The 27,346-nt window shown below is 37.6% G+C and overlaps 1 protein-coding gene across 2 annotated transcripts; it reads left to right on the plus strand.

The window, feature by feature from the left end:
• The first annotated feature begins 260 nt into the window (after positions 1–260).
• Positions 261–27,088, plus strand: CREB3L2 (cAMP responsive element binding protein 3 like 2). 2 transcript variants are annotated; one of them, XM_015823388.1, is made up of 11 exons: positions 261–475; positions 9,911–10,095; positions 10,577–10,664; positions 12,267–12,448; positions 14,869–15,015; positions 15,384–15,442; positions 16,298–16,366; positions 18,961–19,060; positions 21,035–21,161; positions 23,497–23,713; positions 25,479–27,088. In XM_015823388.1, exons 1-11 carry the CDS (start codon positions 343–345, stop codon positions 25,552–25,554), a joined length of 1,383 nt encoding a protein of 460 aa, XP_015678874.1. In that variant the 5' UTR covers positions 261–342; the 3' UTR covers positions 25,555–27,088. The 2 variants fall into 2 exon arrangements, with proteins under 2 accessions (XP_015678874.1, XP_015678875.1); XM_015823389.1 differs by having other exon boundaries at positions 9,911–10,083.
• The last annotated feature ends 258 nt before the right edge of the window (positions 27,089–27,346 follow it).

The following is a 27,346-nucleotide window of genomic DNA, read 5'->3' on the forward strand; positions in this document are numbered from 1 at the left end:
TCTGATGTTGCACAACAGTTGTTATATTCCTAAACACGTGGTGAGGACAAGGGCATGATGAAATGGAAGCTATTTCATGACAGTTATGAGAATATGGAACTGAAAAATCTCCCAGATGGAAGATCTGGTTTTGAGAGCTTAATGCTGGTTCTGTTATTTTTTCATTGTTTTGTTACTGATCACTGGGTGGAACCAATGTAAAGTATGACTTAAGGTTTTTTATTAAATTCTTTCTATGCTTCTTTTCCTTTCTTACAGCCCTTCACAGAACTCCTTGATGATTTTTCCCAGGATGTTTTGGGGCAGCTCTTGAATGATCCCTTCCTGTCTGAGAAAAATGAGATGATGGAAGTGGAATTATCACCAGTTTCTCCAGCTCCCCTCATCCAGGCAGAACATAGCTATTCCCTTTGTGGGGACTCTCGGCCCCAGTCGCCATTGACCCATATTTCAGCTGATGACAATTTCAATGAAGGTAAAAGAATGTAATGAATTTTGCTAATCAATTTCTGGAAATAAGATTCTCACTATTGGTTGCCTTGAAGTGTAGCCTGTCTAGAATCTTGAAAGAGGCAATAGAGTGTAAATATCTTAGAATTTCAGACATTTCCAAAGGGTGCTGTTGTCAGGGGGGAAAAAATTAACCAAAAAACAAAAAAATGGTTACCGTTCTACTGGCTAACAATATTATTAGTAACTAGCAGCCTCTTTGGAGACCATATGTGGGACAATAGGTCTGAGTATTTTAAACAACTGAAGCTATATTCAATCTGTATTATTGTAAATAAACTCAAATATTACAAACTGCCATTAGCCTCTGGTGATCGTATCCGCAGAAAATGGGACTCCTGTTTATTTATTTTAGAAACCTGCTTGATTCCAAAATGATTCTGGACAGCAAAGAGAGGTGGAAGATTTGTTTTATCCGACCACTGTTCTACTTGTGGCTATTTGTGCTGCATTTATTTAATTGGATCTTGCTTAACATCCCGCCAACAAATCAATGCACACATTTCTAAAAGTAGTGTCAGTTATCATCCTTACCATTTTCAAGTAATAGTTCATGACATGTTCTCTTTCTTGAATGAATAAAAATATGTGAGAGTGATTTTTTTAAAAAATATATAGGAATTCATAATCTCAGCAAGTGTAGAGGGCCTTGAGTGAAGGCCTAAATGTAGAAAGGGAATTAAGTCATATATTTTTATGGAAGGAAATCCACGCTTGAACGTTGAAATACTCATGTTCTAGGCAATCAACTCTCCTGGCCCCGTGTCATCTGCATCTGTTTATTGCTCTCACAAAGTAGTTTTCATAGGGAGGAGGCAGTATATATTCACAAAATGGATGCCATGGTGATTATAACTCGCCCATTGATGGAGATAGCTGGAGAGGTTGCTCCTTACTACTTCGATTACCTCAGGTGACCTCTGACATTTTTCTGGGCAATTGGGCATACTTTGAATGAAGCACTGAGATATTATTTTTATTTCGTAAAAAATGTTATGGAGGCTATGCAGAACTCCAAAGCATTCTTGTTATGCAAGACTGCTTTGCTTTCCAGCATGACAGCTTCCATTTCATTTTTTTCAAAACTGAAAATCCAAAAAGAAATTACAATCAGATGGACCTAGGAGTTTACCAAGATGATGTGTCTGCACGTATCTCTCATTATCAATCAGTTCTAATTAATACATTTTTTTCTATTGAAAATAGACAACTATATCCAAGATCTTAGGGAGCCCAAGACTTAGAGTTACTCATATGTCTGGTGAATCATTGATGATCTTTTTACTGTTCTAAGCGCTGATGCCTGTTTATCAAGCCTGCTGAGATGGAATTGGATAAGAGCTGGAATAAAACAATATTTTTTTTCTTTCTTCTTCATACAGTTTTGGTTTCTCCCACATACCAAGGTTTCCCCTTTAAAAGAAAATAGTTATTGGAAACAGAATCTTAATTCATATGACAGTGGAGTCTAGTTGTTTTTTGATAGCAAGTTTCTTGATGTGTGTAAGCAGTCCAAGTCAAGCTTTAAACCAGATGGGGAGTTTTGACAAGGGAAAGTTGCCAAGATCACTGTCACAGGATACTTGTTTTGCTTTTGCTTGCAAAATATATGGTAAAGAACTGTGAAGGTTTCGTCTTCATATAATTATGTTAACGTCTGACCTGCGGACTAAGAACTCAGTGTAGATGTCAATAGTGTACAGAAAATACTACCTCCTGTCGGGAAAATAAAGTCTGTCGATGGAAAATCTAAATAAATTAGATTAATAAATTTATTAAGTCGTTTTATTATTTGTATACAAATTCCTTATGAACTTTTTTCAGATTTGCCCCATTTTCAGGGTTGTCTTTTATTTTTTTCACAAGAAAGTATGGTCTCTGAAGTCATATACTACTTGTGGAAAATCAGATAAAGATAATCATACATATAGCATTCACAAGTACTGTTACATTCATATGAATATGTACATGTACAGACACTCATATTTATACAAGCAGTCCTCAACAGCCTTTCATTTAGTGACCCTTCAGAGCTACAACGACTCTGAAAAAAATAACTTATGACCATTTTCCACACTTATGACCATTGCATCATCCTCATGGTCGTATGGTCAAAATTCAAGCACTTGGCAACTGGCTCATATTTATGACAGTTGCAGTGTCCCAGGATCATGTGATCACCTTTTGTGACTTTCTGATAAGCAAAATCAATGGGGAAGTCAGATTCACATTACAACCACATTATTAAATTAATAACTGCAGTGCTTCACTTAAGTGTGACAAGAAAGTTTGTAAAATGGGGCAAAACAACTGTCCTGCTATCAGAAATTTTGGACTTAATTGTGGTCGTATGTCAAGGACCTCCTGTATATCATATTTAAGAAACTTATTTCCATGAATTAAAGAATCTTTTTAAGCATCCTTGAGATATGATAACTGGAATCAGTCACATTCTTTCTCTATATTAATTTGCTTTCTTTACAAGGACATTTCCTTACAGTGAGCTTGAGTGACAAATTAAAACAATATTAAAGTGAATGTTTGTGATGCCATCTTACCCTTATTCCAAACAGTTCTTTAACCAAGATCTGAAGTTTTTCTAAAGTTAAGTATGTCACCCAGATGTAATTCATTCCGGATAGCATAAACTGGAATTTGAAACCAAGGAATTAGTCAGAAAGTAAATTACTGGCTATTGCATCATTCTGTGGTAATGTGTTTAAGAAAAGAATCCCCATGAAATATATTTTTGTCAGACCCGGAAATCTGCATCCTGGATATATTATATCAGCGTTACTAGAATTCATTTAAGGCTATACCAGTTTCAAGTTACCCTGGAAACTTTACTTTGCTAAGGTTTATTTGAATATTTGAAGGGAACCCCATATTTCATATGAATTGCTTTTGTTATAAAAAGCACTCCTGAGATTTTATTAAATTACCGTAGAAATGAGATTTGTCTTATAGTGTCACGTACAAAAAGGGGAGTTCACCACTAACGGTTAAACGCTTTAAGATTAAACCGAGTTATATACATAAATACATTGTGGGATTTCGATAGAAAGGATCTTAGGTTATTTGTATAAAAAAATTTTTTTTATCACTTAATACCATGTTAAGTTTATTATTAAACAATTTACAACCCTTTTATTTTTACACAAACCCATCAAAACAATAAATACTAGCTACCAGGCAGATATATCTTGCTTATCTCAAGCTCTGCATTTGAAACTTGTTTAGTCTATGATATTTTGTTGCATATAGTTTAATCTTGTATTTGTTAATCTCACTTTTTAAAAACGCAGTAAAAGGTAGTTCCTAAATTGCTATTTTATGTTTTTTGTTTATTTACTACGACTGTTTTTTGTTGGTTTAGTATGGCTGGTTTTTTTGTTTATGTACCATTAGATTCCTGAGAGCTCTGAGTAACTTGCATCTACCAGTAATAAAAGATTTTTAAAGTACTGTACAGGTAGTCCTCTACTTACAACCACAATTGAGCGCAAAATTTCTATTAAGTGAGACATTTGTTAAGAAAGTTTTGCCCCCTTTTTCTTGCCACAGTTGTTAAGTGAATCATTGAAGTCGTTAAGTTAGTGACACAGCTGAGTGAATCTGGCTTCCCATTTGACTTTGCTTGTCAGAGGTTCGCAAAAGGGGATCACATGACCCCGGGATACGGCAACCATCATAAATATGAGCCAGTGGCCAAGCGTCTGAATTTTAATCATGTGATCATGGGGAATGCTGCAAAGGTTGTAACTGTAAAATGGTCATAAGTCACTTTATTCAGTGCCGTGGTAACTTGAAATGGTCACTAAATGAACTGTTGTAAGTCGAGGACTGCCTGTAGTCATCACCATTGTGCAGGTCAACCCTCTATCTGCTACCTGGGAATTGAGACTAGTTAGACACTAAGCCCAAAACCATCTTCCCCTTCTCTTCCCAGCTTCATTGTTAGGACTAGCCCTGGTCGATGCAAGTTTTGAAAACCACTTAGTAAAGTATGAGTATGGTAAATTATAGGAACCCAGCTACTTGAAAAGAGTCTTTGTGTGTGTGTGTCTCTGTGTGTGTTTGTGTGTCTCAACAAAGCCAGTGCTGAACCCCTACATAAAAAGTGTGGCCTTACTTTTTTTACTCTTTCCCTAACCCACAAGGGATGTAAAGCTATACGTTCAGCTTCTTATTTTGACTAAACAGAATCAGTAACTATCAACTAGTTTTATGTAGGTGTGACAAGGTGGTGAGAAAGATGGGGTGACATGTGAATCCTGTTTATTATCCCCCCCCCAAAGACAATTGTTTTTTGCAACCTGTGAAGGAGAACCTTACAGCAAGGGCAGGAAACTTATGAACTCGACTTACAATAGTTTATTTAGTGAATGTTGGAAGTTTCAATGGCGCTGAAAAAAATGACTTGTGACCGTTTTTCACACTTACGACCATTGCAGCATCCCCATGGTCAAATTCAACTGACTCATATTAGCAACTGACTCATATTATATGACGTTTGCAGTGTCCCAGGATCATGTGATCCCCTTTTGTCATTTTCAGGCAAGCAAAGTCAATGGAGAAGCCAGATTCACTTAACAACTATGTTACTGCCATCATTCACTTAACAACTGTGGTGAAAAAGTTCGTAAAGTGAGGCAAAACTCACCTAAAAATGTCTCACTTAGCAACATACATTTTGGGCTCAGAACTACTTGTATATCTGGGAGCTTCACTTTTTAGGGGTCTTTTGGGGAAGTGAGGGCTATAGGAGTAAAACAGTGATATGAAAAGGCAGGGATGCAGTTTCAAGGGACAGGCATGCTGAGCCTGTTAATATTTCTTTCTTTTCAGTGGAAACTTTGCTCCTTGAAAAGAGTGCATCCTAAGCCAAAAGGCTTTCAGATATTTGATACAACCTATATATAGCCAAGATCTGTCTCATAGCAAAGAAATCAGATATGGTTACCCTCCACTTACAATCACAATTGGAAGCAGAATTTCTGTTATTAAACAAGAGAGCTGCTGAGTGAATTGTGCCCAATTTTATGACCTTTTTTTGCCAGGGTTGTTAAGTGAATCATTGTTCATTAGGCAAATCCAGCTTTCTCCATTGACTTTGCTTGTCTGTCTGGGAAGGTTGCAAATTGTGATCACATGACTGCAGGATGCTGCAACTGTCATAAAGAGTTTGTGGTTGCCAAGTGCCCGAATTTGGACCATATGAGAGAACTGATCATAAGTCACTTTTTCCAGTGCCCTTGTAACTTTGAGTGTCACTAAACGAACGGTTGTAAGTCAAGAACTATGTGTGGTTGCAAGTAAAAAAGAAAGAAAGCTGTGTGTTTATACAAGGTAGCATAGCATTAAAATCCAGTTAAGCTCAATAGTGTCAGGGCTGCTCAAGAATAAATAAAAATGAGACCTAGACAGCTGTGAGGAAAGAAGAAATATTTATTCCTAGAAGCAAAACAATTTCCCTTTAGGGGCAGGCTGTAGAGAAATGGAGTTATAGCAGCAGATTTGTATAGGGGGAACTTGTCCAGGGTGTGGAAATGTATACATGCTGATTCTAGGGAGATACTTGAGGGGCATGTGTGTGTATATGTATGTGTGTATTCTTGTGAACATGCAATTCCATTGGGAGACCTAATTTAATTAACTCTATTTGTATTTGCAGACCTTATCCTTTGATATGTGGATTAGGTCTGGGTAACTTATTTTGGAGGGGGTTTGAGGAATTTTGCTAATTTTAGTTGATTAACTTAATTTTAACTTGACTATCAATTATCTAGTGGAGACATTGATTCTCAGACCATTTGTGGATCCTGTTAATATTTAAAGGGAAGATGGAAACGGTATAAAGAATAAAATACATTTGGATATAAAACTTCTCCCAATGGCTAGATTCTAAAGTGAGAAGTAATTTCCTTGGAATGTAGGCCTTTGGCTACAACAAACACAATGTTAAAGAGAGACAGGCCTTCTACATATGTTTGGAAACTCTTCACTCGGTCCTTTGAGAACCAGGACCTTCTGTGGAAAACAAATTCCTATCAAAGCTGGACTCTTAATACAGTCTGAACCTTGGATCACTGAAACTGGTGACCGCCCTGCTAAACAAAAAGCTCTTCAAAATTTTTCTTGCACATATAATCCTTTAGTTTCTCTCCTGTTTCTCCTCATTCCCACCCACCTCCTTTCCATGTAATCATTCCACTCCGCCTGTCGGAAAAAGATTCTAGTGTTTGACCGTTGCACAGAAGCTTCTTTGTTGGGAGCAAAGCGTGCCCTTCAGTATCTGTGGAACTAGAGCAAAAGGAAGGAGGTGAGGGAGCAGACAAAACCCCTGACTCTGGGCAACTCTTAAAGGAAATTATTTCCACACATGAATACCAGTCTCTCACCTGGTAGGACAGAGCAGTGAGTTAGTATTACAGAAGCACTAAAAGGGAGATTATGTGTGCTTTTACTGTGAGTAACCTGTGAGTAGAATCTGCCTGTGGGCTGTATTTATGAGGGATAATTTCTGTTTCTAATGCCAGATGTTTATAGAATAATAGGCCTTTTCTAAGAAATGTCTGTTTTGAGATAAATTGTGTACATTTTTAATGTGTCGAGAATCGCTTATGCATGTCCTGTGAGGTTTTTTTTTTCTTCCTTAATGCAGGTTTTTTTATATATGTTGATCCTTCTTGGCACAGTTTAGATTACTGTTTTGAAGTGTCTGATTACAGGATGTATACATATTTATTTTTGCTTGTAATTTTTCTTGGCTTGGCCAACGTAATTCAAATTACATCTTCCCTTGCCAGTGGGAGACGTTTTAAAATTACACCATAGAGTAATTACTAGCATCAAATGTACAAAGTCCCCCTACCACCTTCCTGTTCCTGAATTGAAGGCTGCAGAAATAGAAGGCTGCAGGAGCTTTTTCTCTCAACCTTAGTTTTTTCGTCTCCTGTTGTCGACAGATCTCTTGGTAATTGCATTCTGTGGCAATAAATATCTCCTCTCTTTAAGAAGGGTGACTCCATCTATCAGCTCTGTATCATTTTACCAAAGAGGCATTCTTGAAGAGGATAGCAGCAAGCAGTCATGACATGGGTCTGAAATGATATACACAGAGAAAGTCATAGAGGCCTAAGATTCCTGTGGCTGTCGTCCCAAATACAGGTAGTCCTGGACTTACAAACACATTTGGGACTAGAATTTTTGTTGCCAAGCAAGGCGGTTATTAATTGAGTCCCAACCAATTTTACAACCTTATTTGATACAGTTAAGCAAATTACTGCAGTTGGTAAGTGAATCATGAAGTTGTTAAGTGAATCTGGCTTCTCCCATTGACTTTGCTTGTTGGAAGCCAGCTGGGAAGATTGTAAATGATGGTCACATGACATTGCGACCATTGTAAATACATGCCGGCTAATTTTGATCCTGTGACCATGGGTATGCTGTGATAATCATAAGTACAAGGACTGATATAAGTCACTTTTTTCAGTGCTATTGTAACTTCAAATGGTTGTTAAATAAATGGTTGTAAGTCAAGGTCTATCTGTAATACAAAGGAGTTTTTACTTTTTCAGGGAATGCTGTGTAACTTGCTGGTGATTTGAAAGATATAGGGGGGCCTCCAACAAGCACCTAGTTAGCTGTTGTTGAAAATGAGATAAGGAGCACTGTAATTAGAATTTAAAAAGTATTTTAAAAGATCTCCATCTCTCAACAATTTGGTTCAGTTTCCTTTGCCACTTCTCCACTAATTTTATGGTGCTGATTTTGACTCTTTTGAGCCCATTTTACTCTTTTCCTAAATGTATTTTTAAAATAAAAATAAAATCAGAGGCAGAAAACAAGGCGATGATGCAGTGATATATCTACAGCGGACAACTGGAATGTTTGACCCTTCTGGTCTCTCTCTTTTTCTAAAAAAAACTTGTGTCTTTCTAAATAAAGAAAACAATTGCTAAGGGTAGGTCTCTTTTTTTAAAAAAAATGCTAAGGGAAGGTCTCTTTTTAAGGGAGCAAAAAAATGCCCTAAGCCAGTGTTTCTCACCCTTGACAATTTTAAGGCATGTGGACTTCAACTCCCAGAATTCCACAGCCAGCATTGCTGGCTGTGGAATTCTGGGAGTTGAAGTCCTCATGCTTTAAAATTGTCAAGGTTGAGAAACACTGCCCTAAGCCTATTCTACTTATTTTTGTTCAGAGAAAACCAATATTAAGATGCACTGTCATTATCAAATAACTGCTGAAAATTCAGCAGTTGATCTTGAGGGCTCAGGAGTGCCGCCCAAAAAGGGTGCAGCCACTGGCCGCCAACATTTGCTTTAAACCCTCTAATTAGCTTTTCCTAGCTGGTCCACAGACTGCCAGCAGGGAATTCAGGGATTTGGAGTCTCAGTGCTTTTGAAAGATAAAGATGGGGGCTGGGGAAGGAGTCTCTCAATGGTTCGTGATTGGACTATGTCAAGAATGGCCTTATTCCCACTGAATGTGCTTGGTTCAGCTTCAGCTTTAGACTCGCTACTATCAAAAATTTTGGGAAGGAAAATTATGAAAAAAATGTTTTTGTGGCAGCCCGATTGTAGAATATCTTCTCTTATTTATTTAGCAAATATTATTTATGTACTTATTTAGCAAATTAGTCTATTTCGGCAAATTTATATATTTTAAAGGGGCCTTTATGAAAAACTTGAGTTGTATTACAAACTCTGCAGCTGTTTCTAAACTTCTATTTATTCTTGCTTCATTTTTTTTTCATTTAAGGCCACATTGCTTTATTTGCCAATGATTTTGTTTATCATTAGGGTTTTTAAAAATAAAGATAAAAAAGTTTATAAATCAACCAAGGCTTTCACAGTTCCATGAATTTTATTCCCCACTGTCTTCTCCTACCGCACTGAGTTCCGAGGAAGAGACTAGAATTTTAAGACAACAGAACAATCTTTCATTTAAAAAAAACTTTTCTCTTTCAAATCTCAGGGGCTCAAGGGAAGCTGAATGACCCCAGTGGCAGAGATGGGGAACTAAGCAAGGGTTTGGTTGGCTTTAACACACAACTCTGGCTGCTTGTCTGATGGCTTGTTTAGTCTTGTTGGAGTTTTTTCTTGGTAATTTTCAGTAATTACCTTTTTTTGGGTCCTCAGCCAATTCACCTTCACCTCAGGGCTGTGTAGAGGCTGCAGTTTAAAGCCCCAGATTTCTCTCTGAAGTAAAAGCCCGAAAAAGGAGATAAAAAGCATTGCTTAATGAATTAAATGCTTTCTTGGTCATGTTTCCTCTTCTCTCCTTAGCTTGGATTTGCGTTCTCTTGTTTTTTCTTCCCTCTCCTTTTGATTTCTGTGGAAATCTGTCCCTTTCTGGCTCTTAATGTGTGCTTTGTTTTCATTTCTCATTCCCCCAGCTGACTTGGAAAATGAAGACTGGTGCCTGGGATCAGAGCTGACATCAGCCAACATAAAGACAGAACCAGCAGTGACTGAAACATCCGGCCTTGCTCCGTCAGGCAGTCTTACTGCTTCGCCCAGCCCCACCATCCTGGAGGGGGAAGAGCCACCGCTGCAGGATGATGGCACAGTATGGTTTCTGGTACTTAAAAACTTGATTAGCCAAATGGATAATATCCCTAGACAATGAGAAACATAGTGCCTTACTTAATTTGAGGCAGAGTTAATAGAGATGGCAGAAGTAAAATTGTACGTCCCAGTCACATGATGTTTTGCTTAACAACTGAAGGCGAAATAAGGTCATATATCTTTTGCGGTCATGTGATTTACCACTTAATGACTGCAACACTTAATGACAGAATTGCTGGTCCCAATTATTCTGGAGTATGCCCCATTCTATGTATGGATCCAGTCATCAGTTCCAATGGCTAGTTGGAGCATGAAACATACTTGCAATGGCACCTTGCAACACAAGGAGGATATCAGAAAGCTGATCTCCACCCAGAGTTAATGAAGAAAGTGGTGCAACACATGCTTCCGTGTTATTTAATAAAGCAGAAAAGGGATAACCATCTGCTCTGGTTCTAAAAATGTTTCTTTTTGAATTTCTTTTTTTTTTTCAGACTAAATCAGAGAGTCACAAAGTTCTTCCTGAGATTAAACTGGAGCCGCATGAAGTGGATCAATTTTTGAACCTTTCATCCAAGGAAGGTTTGTTATGTAGCATAGAGTTTCTTCTGTACAATGATTGGCAAGAAAGAACATTACTTTTGATCAGGAATCTGTGTGGTTTAGAATTATTATTCAGTAGACACACGGAAAAACTGTGCCCCAAGGAAATTGTTGTTTTAGCTAAAAAAGGAGGGTGGGGAGAGGAGCAGGAGATAGTTAAAGGTTTTAGGGTGCCCTGGCAAGAAACGTGTTCTGTCTGCTCATGGCCATTGTCCAAAGGAAGAATGCAATGAGTAAGATACTATACTCTTCCTCTGAGCCACTCAGTTACAATGAGAAAACTGCTAAAGGATGCTCAGGCTTTATCAGTGCTCCTTTTTCTAAGCGGTTGGCCTTGGCAGGTACTAACAATTCCAATCTCTTTTATCCAAGTGTGTCTACACAGAGGGGGTTAAACCACCCGATTGAAGCACTGCCCTTTTTTAAACCTGTGTCACAACATACATAAAATAAGGGGATGACATCGATTGCATAGTTCTGGCTGCTATCTTAGCAATTCTGTGTCTTCATGATCTCTGCACATGGACATTTGTTTATGAAGTCTTGGAGTTGCAGATGAGAGTCATACAGAAATGTTTAACCTCCAGTTCTCCCCTTTTTCCTCTTCCTTCATCCATGTTTGCATTAAGCCAGAGTTTACTGTTAATTTGAACCAGGAAATTTTTCCTTAATATCAGCTAACAAACCAGGATAGTAAGCTAAAATCGGGAAAGGATGATTGGCCTATGGTGGTCTGCTCTTTTTTGTTAAGCTTTTCTTAGAAGTTAAGAATATTGGTTCTTTTGTCTATGGCTGAATGTTCTATTGACTACTAAAAATGCAGACACAGAAATCTGGTTTTCACAGTGTTGTTAGGATTCCTTTTTCAAGTTACAATTGTAATTCAATAGATAATTCATTGGAATTGAGTTTTCACAATGATTCTCTGGCTATGCAATAGTACTTTATGATATACTGCCTAGAGCACTTCTCTGAGACATGGACAACTATATAAATTTGAGAAAATGAATGAACAAACGAATAAATGAATGAATGAAAAGTTTAAAAGACTGTTCATCTCCTGATAACTGAAAACATGAGGTTTTCTTGGCAACAATATGGAAGTGACTTTTTCTGGAAGTTAGGTAGATAAATAGACAGATGGACAGATAATCTTTAGTTCAGGTGTAACTAATTTATTCATCCTTTCAGATGCCTTTGAAATCATGATTTAAATTTCATGTACAAGCTAGGGTATGCATTGATAACCTGATTGGCATCTATCAACTACCCTTAGCCCATACTTTCCTAGTTTGGGCATCCAGGAAGTTTATGATTTACAAAACAAATGTCAAGGTTCTGATCGACACAGACAAATAAAGCAGAACTCTGAGGCTTGCAAATCCCTCAAAGAACATGTTTATTGATACAAGACATGTATTTTTCAAACTCAATCACATGAGTGAGATAAAGTGGAAGAGAATTTGCATTCCTAAACTCATGATTTTTGAGTCATAGTATCTAACCAGGACTATTCTTTTTCTAATATTTTAAAACAAAACTCTCTAGTTTATTCTTCCTCCTCTTGTTTTTCTCCTGCAGTGGTGGATACTCTACACATGCCTCCAACACCCCCCAGCAGCCATGGCAGTGATTCTGAGGGTGGACAAAGCCCAACCCGGTCCCTCCCACCATCAAGTCCCACCCACTTGCAGGCCACTGTTAAAGTGACTTCACGCACAGCTTCCGCCCTCACCAATTCACCTCTCTTAACAGCACCACATGTAAGAGACAGTGGTCTCTGCCTTTTTCTTTTAAGTATTGCATTTTGTTTGAATTATTTAGGAACTTTGATTGATATTAAAACATTTGTAATGGAAATTATTATTTGTCCCATTTAGCGAATGCTTATTTTTTTTATACTTCAGAATATTGAAGAAGAACAGTAATTAAAGGGATCTGGATATTGCTCGGTTGAAGAATGCACTAACATAAGGCTGCCCTCAGAATGTGTAGTTAGAATGCTCCAGGCATTTAATCCATAGCCATTCCCATTCGTCTATAGGCACTCCTCGCTTAATAGCCAGTTACTTAGCAACCAGTCAGAGTTAGGACGGATCCTTCAAAAGACACAACCTGGTTCAGAGTTCTGACAATGGCACCCTGTCCCCACGGTTACATGATCTCATTTTGGGCACTTGGCAAATGGTTTACTTTTTGGCTGGTTGTAGCATCCTATAGTTATGTATCTGCTATTTATCTTTTTTGCTGATTTCAAATCTTTCCAGCCAGTTTCTAGCAAAAAAAAAAAAAACTCCCAAAGGAATGAATGGACTCGCTTTATAACCAACATGTTCACTTTACGACCTCTGCAAAATTTTTTTTTGTAAAACTGGGTTGTTCATGTGGGTGCCTGGACCTATGACTGTCATGACTTACAGTGGAAATTCCGGGCTCCATTACTGTTGTAAGTCGAGGACTACCTGTATATAAAAATATGCAAATATTGTTCTGCTGGCCACCCAATTAATTAATCCTATAGCTCTGCCTCTTTCCATTATGGATATTTATGTTTGTATGAATATACACATATCCTCTCTCCCCAGTGTTTTACTACAATATTTAGCTGACTAACAGCCTAAATAATTAAAAACATGTCAATTGATTAAGAAATGCCAGAACTCTTCCTTCTTGGTATTACTATACAAAAATATGACAAAGGATCACTCTATCTAATGTTACACATCTTTACGGCCGCCAGACTGACCTATGCTCAAAATTGGAGAAACAAAGAAATTCCTACTGAAGAAGAGATTCTACAAAATTTTTTATCATGTGCGGACATGGACAGGCTAACTATGGAATTAAAGGACAAGACGGAAACAGATTATTTTGGAATCTGGGACAAATTTTACTGTTGGTANCCTATGGGTCGCGACCCCATTTGGGGTCGATCGACCATTTCACGGGGGTCGCCAAGCAAGGCTGTCCGCCATTTTTTTCCCCCTTTTCCGGCGGGTGCCTTACCTCCCTTGGGCTGGGCCAGCTGGTGGTCGGCCTGCTCCGTCTCTGCCGCTTGCCAGCTACGCCTCGGCCGGCGCAGGGGGCGGAACCATGCATGCGCGGTGCTCCCGGGCAGGGAAAGTCCTCGACTTACGACCGGTTGGGTAGTCCTCGACTTACGACCGGTTTAGTCCTCGACTTACGACCGGTTTAGTCCTCGACTTACGACCGGTTGGGGGTCGCGGCATTAAAAAGGTTGAGAACCACTGGTCTATAGGCACTCCTCACTTAATAGCCAGTTACTTAGCAACCAGTCAGAGTTAGGACGGATCCTTCAAAAGACACAACCTGGTTCAGAGTTCTGACAATGGCACCCTGTCCCCACGGTTACATGATCTCATTCTGGGCACTTGGCAAATGGTTTACTTTTTGGCTGGTTGTAGCATCCCGTAGTCATGTATCTGCTATTTATCTTTTTTGCTGATTTCAAATCTTTCCAGCCAGTTTCCAGCAAAAAAATAAAAACTCCCAAAGGAATGAATGGACTCGCTTTATAACCAACATGTTCACTTTACAACCTCTGCAAATTTTTTTTTTTTGTAAAACTGGGTTGTTCATGTGGGTGCCTGGACCTATGACTGTCATGACTTACAGTGGAAATTCTGGGCTCCATTACAGTCGTAAGTCGAGGACTACCTGTATATAAAATATGCAAATATTGTTCTGCTGGCCACCCAATTAATTAATCCTATATCTCTGCCTCTTTCCATTATGGATATTTATGTTTGTATGAATATACACATATCCTCTCTCCCCAGTGTTTTACTACAATATTTAGCTGACTAACAGCCTAAATAATTAAAAACATGCCAATTGATTAAGAAATGCCTTGATGAATTGGAATGTTAATTTAAAAAAAAACATTTTTAATATAAATACTTCTAGAAACTTAAAAAGCAAGTATTTTAGTGCAGACGTAACTTTTTGAATCTACTATATTAATTGAATCTATTAATATTAATTGGGTAGTGGTTCTTTTAAACCAAGTCTGTACTGCTTTGGAGAATAGACTTTCCTGCTTGCTTGGGTATTTAATTCTAATATTTTGTTTGGTGATCACAAATTTAATATTTAAGACAGTGTTACCCATGCTTACCAGTGCCTTCTTTTCCCTTTTCCCCAACTCACCCTCTTGTCAAAGAAACTGCAGGGCACAGGTCCCCTAATCTTAACAGAGGAGGAGAAAAGAACTTTGATAGCAGAAGGATATCCCATCCCTACAAAACTTCCCCTCACTAAATCAGAAGAGAAAGCACTGAAGAAAATCCGTAGAAAGATCAAGAACAAGGTAATTTGGTTTCTTACACATCTGTTCCTACAATCTGTTCCACTTTTTTCCATCTTTCAATCTTTCCAGCAAGTAGGAAAGATGATTCTAGTCCCTCTGTGAATTTTTCACTCTTTTAACAGCCATTCACTTCTTTGCTGTCTTTCTGTGGGTGTAAACCGTGTCTGTGCTTGCTGTTCCCTGCCTCCAAGTTTGCCTGCAGCTGAATTAAAAATATTTTAACTGCCTATCTGTCCTAAGATTAACCTCCAAAGGGAACATGGTTTAACAGGATTTTTGTTTTCTGTTACTGAGTAACCATAGTTTTCCCCCCCTGTTGGTTTGGTTTGGTCTGGTTTTGTGAAGGGTACTGCTATTTTCTCTTCTAGATTTCTGCCCAAGAAAGCAGGCGGAAAAAGAAAGAATACATGGACAGCCTGGAGAAGAGGTGAGCAGAAGATTCCATTTGATCAAACATCTAAGAAGATTGACAAAACGGAAGCTTAGAGCCCAATTGTAAGAGATGTTTATTTGCAGGAAGTCCAGATTTAATATCCGATCTCTGTGATCAAGAATTCTCTTTAGAAAGCAAGCTGTTCAAGGGAGGAAGATAGATGGGCCAATGGCCTTATTCAATTTAAAGAGATCCAGCTCTTGAGAAGTTGCCTTGCTGTGTTGAAAGGAAACACTATGGCCTCCAAAATTTTGAAGAACACATGCTTTCTATGCCCCCTAGTGGCTACTAAGAGGGGGGGGGAAACCAGACTGTTAATGGCATAAGGAACAGACTATGCATAATAAATATATAAAGATATTGGAATAATAATAGTATAACAGCCATGGTCTAATACAGGGGTCCCCAATCCTCAGTCCGTGGTCTGGTACCGGCATGCCAGCAACTGGTCCACATAAACAAGCAAAGCCCCATCCGCAGGATGCAAGCAGCACACAAAACCATGCAGCTCGTCTGTGGAAAAACCTCTCTCCACGGAACCGGTTCCTGGTGCCCAAAAGGCTGGGGACCTCTGATCTAATATACCCAGGCTGAGAATAAAACTTGGAGCAGAATGTGCTGGTGAAAGAAGACTATTTCATTTATTTCTCAATAAATAAATCACCAGCCTTCCTAAACATAGGGTTTGTCTACAGTGCAAGCTATTCTTGGTTATAAAATCAAAGGCCAGTAATGTAAATCTTATGGCAAATTCTTATTTACTCTTAATGGCAGTTCAGAGAGTAGATCTCATATCGTTGGTTAACCAAATGCAGATCTTTAAGCCTTTAATTTTCATTGATTTCCAAGGGTTGAGTCCTGCTCAACTGAGAACAGTGAGCTTCGCAAGAAAGTAGAAGTTCTGGAGAATACAAACAGGTAAAATATGCAATCCAAGTAGAGAAACAAACTTTCTTTCTTTCCATACTATATTTTGAACTGAACAAAATTGGAATGGCCAGGAGACCAATCAGCTAAATTATTTTTATATAAATGTGTCAATAGATCTGAATTTCTAAAAAGGCCCAGATGACACATCAAAAATGGGATGTGAAATCAGTCCCATGACATTAGTTATCACAGCATCCTTTAGTACCAGGATCTAAAATTCCCTCACTGTACTACTATTCTTATGTGAGCCAAATTACAGGTAGTCCTTAACTGACAACCACAATTCAGCCTAAAATTTCTATTGCTAAGCAAGACAGCTGTTAAGTGACTTGTGTCCCATTTAACGTGTTGGGTTTTTTTTGCCACAGTTGTTAAGCGAATCATTGCAGTTGTTAAGTGAATCATGCAGTTGTTAAGCGAGTCTAGCTTCCCCCATTGATTTTGCTTTTTGGAAGCCAGCTGGGAAAGTTACAAATGTGGATCGCTGGACCCTGGGACATTGCAACTATCATAAATTGATGCCAGTTGCCAAGTGCCCAAATTTTGATCCCATGACTATGGGGATGTTGAAACAGCTGTAAGTGTGAAAAGTGGTCATAAGTATTTTTTTTTTAGTACCATTGTAATTTAGAATGGTCGCTAAAGGAATGGTTATAAGTTGAGGACTACCTGGTTGAACTGGAAGAAGCAGAGAATCAGCGGTTTTATTGATGTGGGTGGGATTTGTAGTTCTGCGAGATACGGAGAAGGATCCCCCAGGATATCTACTCCTTTGATAGTAGAATGTCCTGTGTGGAGTTTGGAAATGATTTGCTGGTGTCTATATATTTTGTGTAGATGATTTCAGTGAACTGTTTTGGATACTGTATGAAAGACAGAACGTGACATAGAAACACTGCAGTAAATAAATCTTGCAAGCAACTGAAAACTGAGGAAAGCTGTCTGTGCCTACTGCTTCTCACAGCGTGGGCTGTCAGTGTAGCTTCAGATAGTCAGGCATCAGCAACAAGAAAGGCACTTACCATTTTTTGACACATGAAGTGGCAAGCTTGAGCAAAATCCTTCAGGAGACTCACATTCCATTACTGATTGTACATTTGGTCAGCTTTGTCAGCTTTCTGTGCAATAACAGATTAAGGTAATGAATCTGGCATAGTTTAAATAGCGGTGGGCAGCTATGGCTGTTTTAAAAAAGGATTTAAATAAAAGTACGCAATCATTCATTTCTTAGATGAACCAGAGTTAAGGGTCTCCACGTATAAGTTTTGCACTTGGGGGCAGACCTCTGCGTTACCATAGCAAATTCAGATTCCTATACCTTTTTCAGCTGCTGTGATGTAGAAAGGGATTTTGGGAAACTGAAGAGTAGGATGTACTCCTTTTTTTTCTAAGCTGGTTTCCCCCTGACATTTCCCTTTTGCTCTGGGTTTGGCATCTGAGATTGGAGGGAGAAAGCAATCATTAAGTAGCACATAAGCAAATATTCTCAAGCTATGCAAGTATAATTCAATGATTTTGTGTTGAACCTCCTATGGAACGGAAGGACCATAACTCAGTGCCAGAATACCTGCTTTGTATACAGATGGGCCTAGGCATTGGCAGCTTTAACAAAGAACAGAATATGGTAGCTGGCCAGATTTCTGCCTGGAAGGCTTCTATCAGGCTAAATAGTTTGATATAAATTTCCAAATCAGGAAGAGATTTGGTAGCTGGAGAAAGGTACATATTGATAGGTTAATGCAATTATGCTTTACTTTTGAAGGGGAAAAAAGTAAATGAGAAAAGAACTCCCACAATTGGGAGTATATACAATAGCCACAAAGTATAGACAATCTATTATTTGTGACTTAAGCATGTAATATTGTTCCTTGTTAACAATGCTAATCTATTCTTCCTCAAAATGGTATTCTCGCAAATGTGTTGAATCACGGCTATCAGATCAGGATTGCAAAAATCTGGATGAGCCCTAGATGCAGTGAGCCCTGGACTTCAGCTCCCATAATGTTAAAGCCATAGTTCACAGGATTAACTGAAGTTTAACAGATGTGTTGCATGTCTCAGAGATACAGTGTTGGGAAAGGCTCCTCTAAAACTTCATTTTGTAAAAAACTGGATCAAACTGAATCTATTGAGCAATCTAAAAAAAAAAGAAAATTAATATTTTCTTTCTTCTTGTGGGGTTTATTATGTGGGTGTATTCTTCCTGACAGGTCTTGAAGTATTAAAATCTTAAAATATCCAATACATCTGAGAAACCATAAGGGCAGAAAAATTGGAAGGATGTGTGAAAACCAATTCTTCACACCGTGCAGAGTTAAACTGTAGAATTTGCTATCACAAGCTGTATTGATGGCTCTCAACTTGGGTAGAATTAGGGATTAGACAGTTTCATGAAAGATAAGGCTGCTAGTAGTCAGGGTGTCTATGTGTTTTCATATATTCTCCTGGCAGATTTCACAGTGACATTTGATTGACCACTGTGGGAAAAGAAGATTGGACTAAATGAGCCTGTAATCTGATCCATCAGGGCTTTTATGTTCTTAACTGACCTATATAGTAATTCCTGCTCCTGTATCTTTCAGAACACTCCTGCAGCAATTACAGAGGCTTCAAACCATGGTAGCTGGCAAAGTGTCACGCTCCTGTAAAGCTGCTAGTACACAAACAGGGACATGTCTAATGGTAAGCAGCTTCTCATCCCTGATGGTCCCTTAGGACTTTCACTTATCATTCTTTGGTGTTTCTATGCAGCTTATGCTGTCAAGGTGTGAGGAATAAGTTTCTAGGTAGCCACATTTTGCTTTTCATGTCGCACTGCTTTATTTATTCCTTTTATATTAATCCTTCTGCTTCCAGCAGAGTACAGAACACTTTCTCTTTCATTTTTTTCCTTCCATCAACAACCTTGGGCTGAGTAATAGTGACTAGTCCCAAGTTACTCTGTGAGCTTCTGTGGCTGAGGGTTCAAACCTGTGTTTGAAACAATATACCAGACTGGCTTTGATTACAGACCAACCAAATATTTCTTTTACCAAGTAAATACCAGGTATGGGAAGAAAAGATCTACATTGAGATCTTGATGGGGACAATTGTTTAAATTCTTATTGCCCCTATAAGGATTAGATTTTAATTAGACTGTCTTCCTTTTTTTTTGTTTATAACTGTATAAAGGTGACATACTGAGTTTGCTCTGATGGTGATGGCCAAGTCTGCAGTAGGTTTCATTATAGCATTAGGTTGAAGTGGTTGTTTCATGTAGCATTCAGTTTGGTGCATAGAGATAATGTTAGGCAGAGATGCTAATGGTGAAGTGGAAGTTAGGAGACCATGAGATAGATTGAAATAATACAGTCATTATGGTAGCTAGCAGCATAGGTATCATATATTCAGAGGCTCTGAAATGCAATCTTGACAGAAAGTGATTGTCTATTACTTTCATTTTTCTTTCCCTGTCTAGTCCCTTATTTGCACCAAAATAATTATTTCCTATGTGCATTTCCCTTTCTCAGAAGTAAAATTCCTTCTTAAAGAAATTTCTTAAAATTAATATTCTAATTTGAATGACATTGTTACCCCTCATAAGAAAAATTAATTAAAAAGAATGTTAGCCTGCAAACGTATCTTCCTGATGATCTGATATTTTTGGGAGGAAGCAGTTCCATTAGTTGGAAGTTCTATTATCCCAGTAAATCTGTATTATCTGCTTACAGGCTAGTTTTACTAATTAGATGAAAACTGAACGGGGTTCAGGTTGGTTTTTGTTGGATTAAAAACTGAGAATATAGTTATGGTTTATCTACCCATTCAAGATCCTTTCTTATCAGATTATTATTTTTCTTTATGGAGCGTTTATGCTTCCAGTAGATCCAGTTAAGTTCCTTTCTAAACATATTGGAACACACAAGCAGCAGGTGAAATGGGAGGGGTGGTAATATAAAGCCAATAAAATATATGATACTTGTTTTTAATAATATCTCAACTGAGTAGAATGGTTCCAAAGCTTCTAGAATCGCTATGCTAAAAAAAGATGTGTTTCAAGTACAGATAGTACAATTAGGACTAGAATTTCAGTCTCAAAGCAATGCAACCATTAAGCAAGTCATTATGTGACCCACTTGATTTCACAAACATTTTTACTATGATTGTTAAGTAAATCATATGGTCATTAATTGAATCACATGGTCGTTAAGCAAACCTGGCTTCCCCAATTAATTTTGTGTGTGGAAAGCTGGCTGAGAAGGTCAGAAATTGTGATCATGCTACAACCATTGTAAATGCAATCAATTTGCTAAGCACCTGGATTGTGATCACGTGATTGAGGGGGGTTGGTGTGATGATCATAATTTCAAGGACAGGTCATAAGTCACTTTTTTCTGACGCTGTTGTAACTTTGAACCAATATTAAACAAAGAGTGATAAGTTGAGGTCTAACTATCAAGCTAAATCAGTATTGCACCTAGGTTTCAGATAATTATTTCAACTGAGCAGGAGAAGAGAAGAAAGAACTTTTGGAGCATAGTTTTTCTTGGCTTTGTACTTAACTTATATTTTGTATTGCATTGCATTGCATTGCATTGGTTTTATATTTAACTTTTAATTACAAGACTTTAATTTTATTACGTATAATAAAATGTGTGCTTTCCCCCCCCCTACCAGGTTGTAGTATTATGCTTTGCAATTATTTTGGGCAGCTTTTCACAGAGCTTTGGGCCTCATTCCTCCATTACAAAAGCTGTGCTGCCAACCCAGCATTCTACACCAGAGTCATATACAGCATCAATAGGTGAGTGCAAAATCAGGAGTTTTTAATGTTCTCAGTTTGTAAAGCATCTTTTCTCAGCGTAGGTACTCAGAAATTTTTAAACTATTACTCTAGTCCCCTCTGTTAGTATAACCAATAGTCAGGAATGCTGGGAGCTTGTGTTGGCACCAGTGACCAACCAATAAATAACAGGTTCTAGAATCAGAGACAATAGCTTACTCCATATTTTATTGAATATAGATTCAGAGAGTTTACAGAAGGAAAAAGAAAATATGCCAGTCCTTTCAGCTACTCAGGAAACCCTGAAGTTACAAAGGAGAGATTCACTGGCACCACCTGGCTGATTCATAGCGCTTTCCTAAGTCTTCAGTCTGTGTTGAGGTTCATAATGTCTGTGGTCTCTTGCTGGTTTTTATACTTTTTCAGAATATGGGAGAAGTAAATAACATGACACCTGGAGATGGTTTGATGGCACATAGTGTGAGTCTCTTGATCACAACCCAGACAGTTTAGAATAGAATAGAATAGAACAGAACAGAATAATTTTATTGTCACTTTGAATGTACACTAATCAGCATACAGCTCTCAAAGGGTCACCACCTCCTGTTTAATCACTACATAAATATGACAAAAATAAATAAATACAGAATTATACATATACCCACATATATTATATGACATGGAAAAACAACAGTCTAGTTCGGGTTATGTATACATGTGCATGGTGACAAAAACAAATCTTGCGAGTTTACCAGACGGATGGCATAGGGTTAGTAGTTGACTAACTACCAAAGTTATCCTAATTAAGACTTTGTTCTTAGCATGTATAACATATCTTCCCTTCTGCAGTTATTGGACTAGGGAGTACCTGTTCTTTTTATTGTCATTGGTACAAACTATAATACAGATAAGAGACTCAAAAGTGAAAGTAATTCCATGATAATAAGATATCACATGTGAGGCTATCACATGTTACATATCTAAGCATTGGTGTAGGAAATTTTTTCCACATGTATACAGAGAAGAAGTGGACCACTATTACTCCCTTGCTGTGTCTTCTATAGTAGCACTACAAGAGCTATAACAGCATCTGGGACCTAGTCTGAAAAAGGCTTCTTTATTGTAGGACAGCTGCACATGGTTGTATCTGCCTAGATATCTACCAGTCACTTATGTTGATTGGTAAATCAAGATGCAGGTATGCAAGCAAACTCTATTTTATTGGTCTGTTGGTACAATAGAAGGATTTATGGTGAACTGTGTAATCTGAAAATATCTAATGTAGAACCTTTGAAACAGGGATAAGAAGCTACTAGTGGCCATACCTTTTTTTATTAGCCAAGATAATGGATGGGAGTAATTATTTAGATACATCACTGGGATCTCTGGAAAGTTTGTGTGTGTGTGTGTGTGTGTGTGTATGTTTGTGTGTATGTATGTGTAAGTAAAGCACTGCAACTCTTGGAGATTAAAAGGAGGGGTTTGGGTCTTGTATGATTTGAAAGCTATAGGTTGTCCATCACCTGTTCAAGAGGTTGATCTTTACTCTAATTTATCAGGTATATGTTCTTGGCTGTAGTCACTCCATCCTTTTACGCATTCACTTCTGATAGTTTTGAGCTTTCCTTACATACGTTGCAAGTATCAGAATTAGGTTGCTTTATCAGAAACAACCAATGTATTTGGGATGGGAGGTTTAAAGACTGGAAACAGGTCAATGAGATGGCCCAGTTGGAAAGAATTCTAGTTTTGGAAAGAATTCTAGTTTTGGAAAGAATTCTAATTCTCAATTTTGAGATACCTTACATGCATATAACCTATTTTGTTTAATTTAAAATGTTTACCATTTGGAAAAAGGGGAAGAGTCTTCCTCTGCTTAAGTATAGACAATTATTTCTTAACTTGAAGCCCTTCAAATATGTTCAGCTGCATAACAGGGAGCAAAATCTAAGAGTTGATATTGAACATATTTGAAAGCCATCCAGTTTTGGGAAAAAAAATAGGAAAAGGCAACTTTGTATAAATTAAATAATACATGTAAATGTAACAGCGGGAGTCAACCTTATATTTCAGAAGATTCAGAAGTCAACACCTGGTCATTTTTTTTTTATCTCTGAGAGCAAGGCTACGAAATAATTCTGCTATCAAGTCCCACATAATATTTGGATCTAATATTTGGACTTAGATGGGTCATTTATCTAAGGCAGCTTTTTATATTGAAATCCACCATCTGTAGCCAAAATGTTCTCCTCTGCTAAAGCTGTTGAATGCCATCAATCCCAATGAAATTTCTTGTCTTCATAAGTGTTAAATTTGCTGTTAGTTTACTCCATTTCTTCCTTGTTTTTCTCTGCAGTGAGATCAAGGAGTCTGCTGACTTATGAGGGGCCTTATCCACTGGAGGAACAGCCCTTGTCAGACCACAGCAATGGCTGGGACAGGCATCTGGATGCTTCCAAAGCCCTGTCTTTGGAACCCATGTCCAAGTCACAACCCAGTCATGTTACAGAGATCACAATAGCCAATGAAACAAGGCTAGAAAAGTCAGTGCTGGTGGGGCTGCAACAGCACAGGTGAGTATTTGGCAAAATTAGAATGCCCATTGTAAGTGTTTGGTTTTGAAGAAAGATACTGGGAAAGAAAAAATATCTGCTTTAGTGAGTAGCAGAGAAATCAATCTGCCTTTTCTTTACTAGGTCCCGTTCAGCTTGGTGATAAATAATTTTAAAGGAGAAAAAAATTTCAGTGAAAATTTCAGGGATGCACTATGACAGTGATGGTGAACCTTTTAGAGACCGAGTGCCCAAACTGCAACCCCAAACCCACTTATGTATCATTGGGTGCCGGGTGAGCGTGGCCCATTGAGTGGGCGTGGCTGCGGTGGTAACGGCAGACTGGGTGGGACTAAAAAGTTCAATCAATCAATTCCAACTTTTTTTCCCCGCGAGAAGTTGAAATTGATTGATTGAACCTTTTTTTTTTTTTGCACATGGCGGCAGAAGCCTAAAGCGAAAAGGTTTTATAAAACCAAGCTGAGGGCCCAGGACTGGGGCGATGGCGCGCGTGCCCACAGACAGGGCTCTGCGTGCGACCTGTGGCACTATGATATAGGGCTTATTCAGATACAAGATGACTAAGGGCTTGGCATGAATGTTATATATTTGGTTGTATAATTATTTCCCCATTTACTCTTCCTGTTGGACTTTTTCATCAGCAAAAACTTTGGGCTTTATTTAGAAATCAGTAAGGGTATTTATTCTTAAACAGATTTACAAATATAAATACAATGTGTCCATGTAATTTCTCTGTTTACAGATGTGTTGGGAAATTTCAAAAGGTCATTATGTTCTACTCTAGATTGCTCATTTCTTCCAAGAAAAAAAAAACATGGCCAGAGTAATTGGAAAGATAATAGAGCCAGTCAGCATGATGAATGAACAGTACCTGGAGAATATTCCTTGCCAAGAATACTACAAAAAGCCTATGCACTTGGAAAAGAACCTCTAGATAGCCACTGCTGCAGGAGACTTTTCTCTTTCCAGAGTGGCTGTAGCTCAGTGCTAGAATAAGGACTGACATACATACATACATACCTATACCTATACGTACAAGCACATACACTCAACTAATTTATTGAATGTACGAGTGTTATTCAATTGCATGTATATACATTTGCAGAAGAAAGTTGTGTGAAAGGGCAAAAAGTATGGTTTCTGTGCACAATAAAATTTTAAACCACAGTAGGCATTACTTTAGAAAAGAAAGCGTTTTTTGCCAACAGATGGCAGTTTTAAAAATGACACTTGCCATCTGCAAGTTTTATAAGAACTTAGATTTTAAAAATGCTGCCTGATTCATTGGAAACACCTTTTTACTTAATTGAAAATTTGAGATTTTGAGCAATTAAATGAACACATGATCTAGTGCATGTTTATTCAGAAGCAATTTCCATGGAATTCAGTGGGACTTGCTTCCAGGAAAAAGACGATAGGATTGCAGTTGAATTGAGTAAATTAAACTATCCAGTGTTGCTTTGGATAGTGAGATAGGAAGCACACAAATTTAATAATTTTTTTAAAATAAATTGTTACAATTCTGGATAGAGAACACATGCTGGAGGTGACAGGTCTCAAATTCAAACTTTGCCATTTTAAAGTTAAAGATTTGGGGATGGGAAGGTTGAGCTTCATGTCACTTGATATCTTGCTACTTTGAAGTGAAGCTAAAATGTTCACAATAACAATTTAAAAAAACCTAAGTAGTCATTTTTGTTTTGCTTGGTTTTATTTATACTAGTATTGTACAATAACCTGAATTCTTCCTCATCTCTGCTTATAGAATCAGTTCAGAGCTGGATGCAAATGAAACACTAAAAATCGTTGAAATTGACAGAAGAGTCAACGCTACATTTTAGGAGAAAGGAACATTTCCTCCCTTGCATCTTTATTTCTGTTCCAAACAAAAGATTGGAAACACTTGTCACTGTCAGTAAATCTCAATGGCGAGAATGGAGGACTTGTCTGATTTTTTTAATGTGAAAAGGTGGCTTTGATAGACTATTCTCCAAAAATCCTAATTTTTAGCTTGCCATTTCACTTCTACATCCATGATGAGGGGCGTTGATGTGGAAATATGATAAAGGCAGACCTTTTGAATTATTTTCTTGCCCTGCTGTTTTTTTAAAAAAATAGTAATTGTCATACCTGATGTCTACCATAATATTCATAGTGGGAAGAACTATGTTGATGCTATTTTGATGCCACCGGTGATAGGGTGTTGCCCTCAGAGAAAATCTCCTCTGGAGCTTCCATAATCATGGTGAAGTAGAAGCATAACCAAGGAACTTTTTCCCCACCTTCTCTAGCAGAATTGGACTGTAGACGTGTTCTTTGTTGTACCTCAGTGGACAAGAATGGTTACTTCTGGCAAAACATTTTGGTCTTGCTAGACTCAGAAGTTTCATTATTACTTTCCTCCCATGGTGATATCTCTGTAAAAACTGAAAAGGCTTGGAGTCATCTTTTAGTATATTAGCTTAATTTTTCCCAGTCTGATGACTTCTTGCTACAATTCCCCAAATAAGCCTAGTTGTGGAGATTCTCTTATGGATATGAGAATCTGGTTGCTTGTATTCCCTTATATCTTATACTCTCCTGTATCTTTCTGTTGTAAATAGTATTTATTAGGGTTTTTTTCTATGATTGAAGCTGGAATGGCAAGTCAATGTTATAAGTTCTTTCAAATGATCTCAGTGGACTTTGAAAAACTTCCAAAACTTCTTTTAGGCACCAGGCATTAAACCTTTAAAAATTTAATCTAAATAAGATTTTTTCCTACTTCCTAATGTGTTGTTGTTTTGTTCTCTTTGTTGTACTTGTTTTTAAATAGGCTTTTGGTTATGAAACCAGCAAAAATTCCAGTCTCAGCAAACTCAATTTAAATGATCAGAACTTTTGGGAAGGAATTATTAGTATGAATATGTTAAAATAGCACCTCTATAAAATACAGTTGCATGGGACCCTTCATCAAACTATTATTTATATGCTTAGAGTTCAAAAAATAATATCTCTAAATCATTTTTAATGGGGGATTTTTCAAATATCATACTTGGTCAACAATGTTTATTTTACTGCACTGTATTCATTATGTGATCATTGATTCCAGATGTAGCTAATAGATTTTAGATAACGTAGCTAGTGGGTGGACTCTAAAATAAGAGAATGTTATTTTAAACTCTCTATTTATGGAAACCAATTCTGGGATTGTGAAGCTCAATAATTGAGTAGTAGATAGACATGTATTTCTTTTGCTATGTATATGCTTTGATTGTATTCACTGTTTTTTATTATGTAAAGTATTTTAACTAGTTAATGTTTCTGAATCAGATGTTGACTGGTGCAAATTGATAGTTTTCCATTCTATAATAATCTGATAATTTGCTTCTCTTTTTCTTGTAACCCTAGAAACATTCAGTTCATGATTTATAAATCTGGGTTGAATGTCAAATTTGAAATGTCTTTCAAGAAATATCTGATAATAGGACTTTTTCTCCCAAACCATCAATTTTGAGGAGTGGGTGCTATCTATTCATAGTTTGGCTGTCAAGAAAATGAATGACTAATATGAATTTTTAGCAGTGGCTGGCTTCTATGAAATTAAGTTCTCTAATGCCAGAAGGCCATTGTGTAGTCCACCCCCTCCCAGTA

This window comes from Protobothrops mucrosquamatus, unplaced genomic scaffold (assembly GCF_001527695.2).
Source record: "Protobothrops mucrosquamatus isolate PMUCROS unplaced genomic scaffold, P.Mucros_1.0 scaffold1857, whole genome shotgun sequence".
In the NCBI taxonomy this organism is placed as follows: Eukaryota; Metazoa; Chordata; class Lepidosauria; order Squamata; family Viperidae; genus Protobothrops; species Protobothrops mucrosquamatus.

What these genes read in the sequence shown, in the direction of transcription:
- CREB3L2 (XM_015823388.1), top strand. Translation starts at nt 343, where the DNA reads ATGATGGAAGTGGAATTATCACCAGTTTCTCCAGCTCCCCTCATCCAG. An exon ending in AAACAGGGACATGTCTAATG is followed by an intron (nt 19,061 to 21,034) that starts GTAAGCAGCTTC and finishes CCCCCCTACCAG; the next exon opens with GTTGTAGTATTATGCTTTGC. An exon ending in GTGGGGCTGCAACAGCACAG is followed by an intron (nt 23,714 to 25,478) that starts GTGAGTATTTGG and finishes CTCTGCTTATAG; the next exon opens with AATCAGTTCAGAGCTGGATG.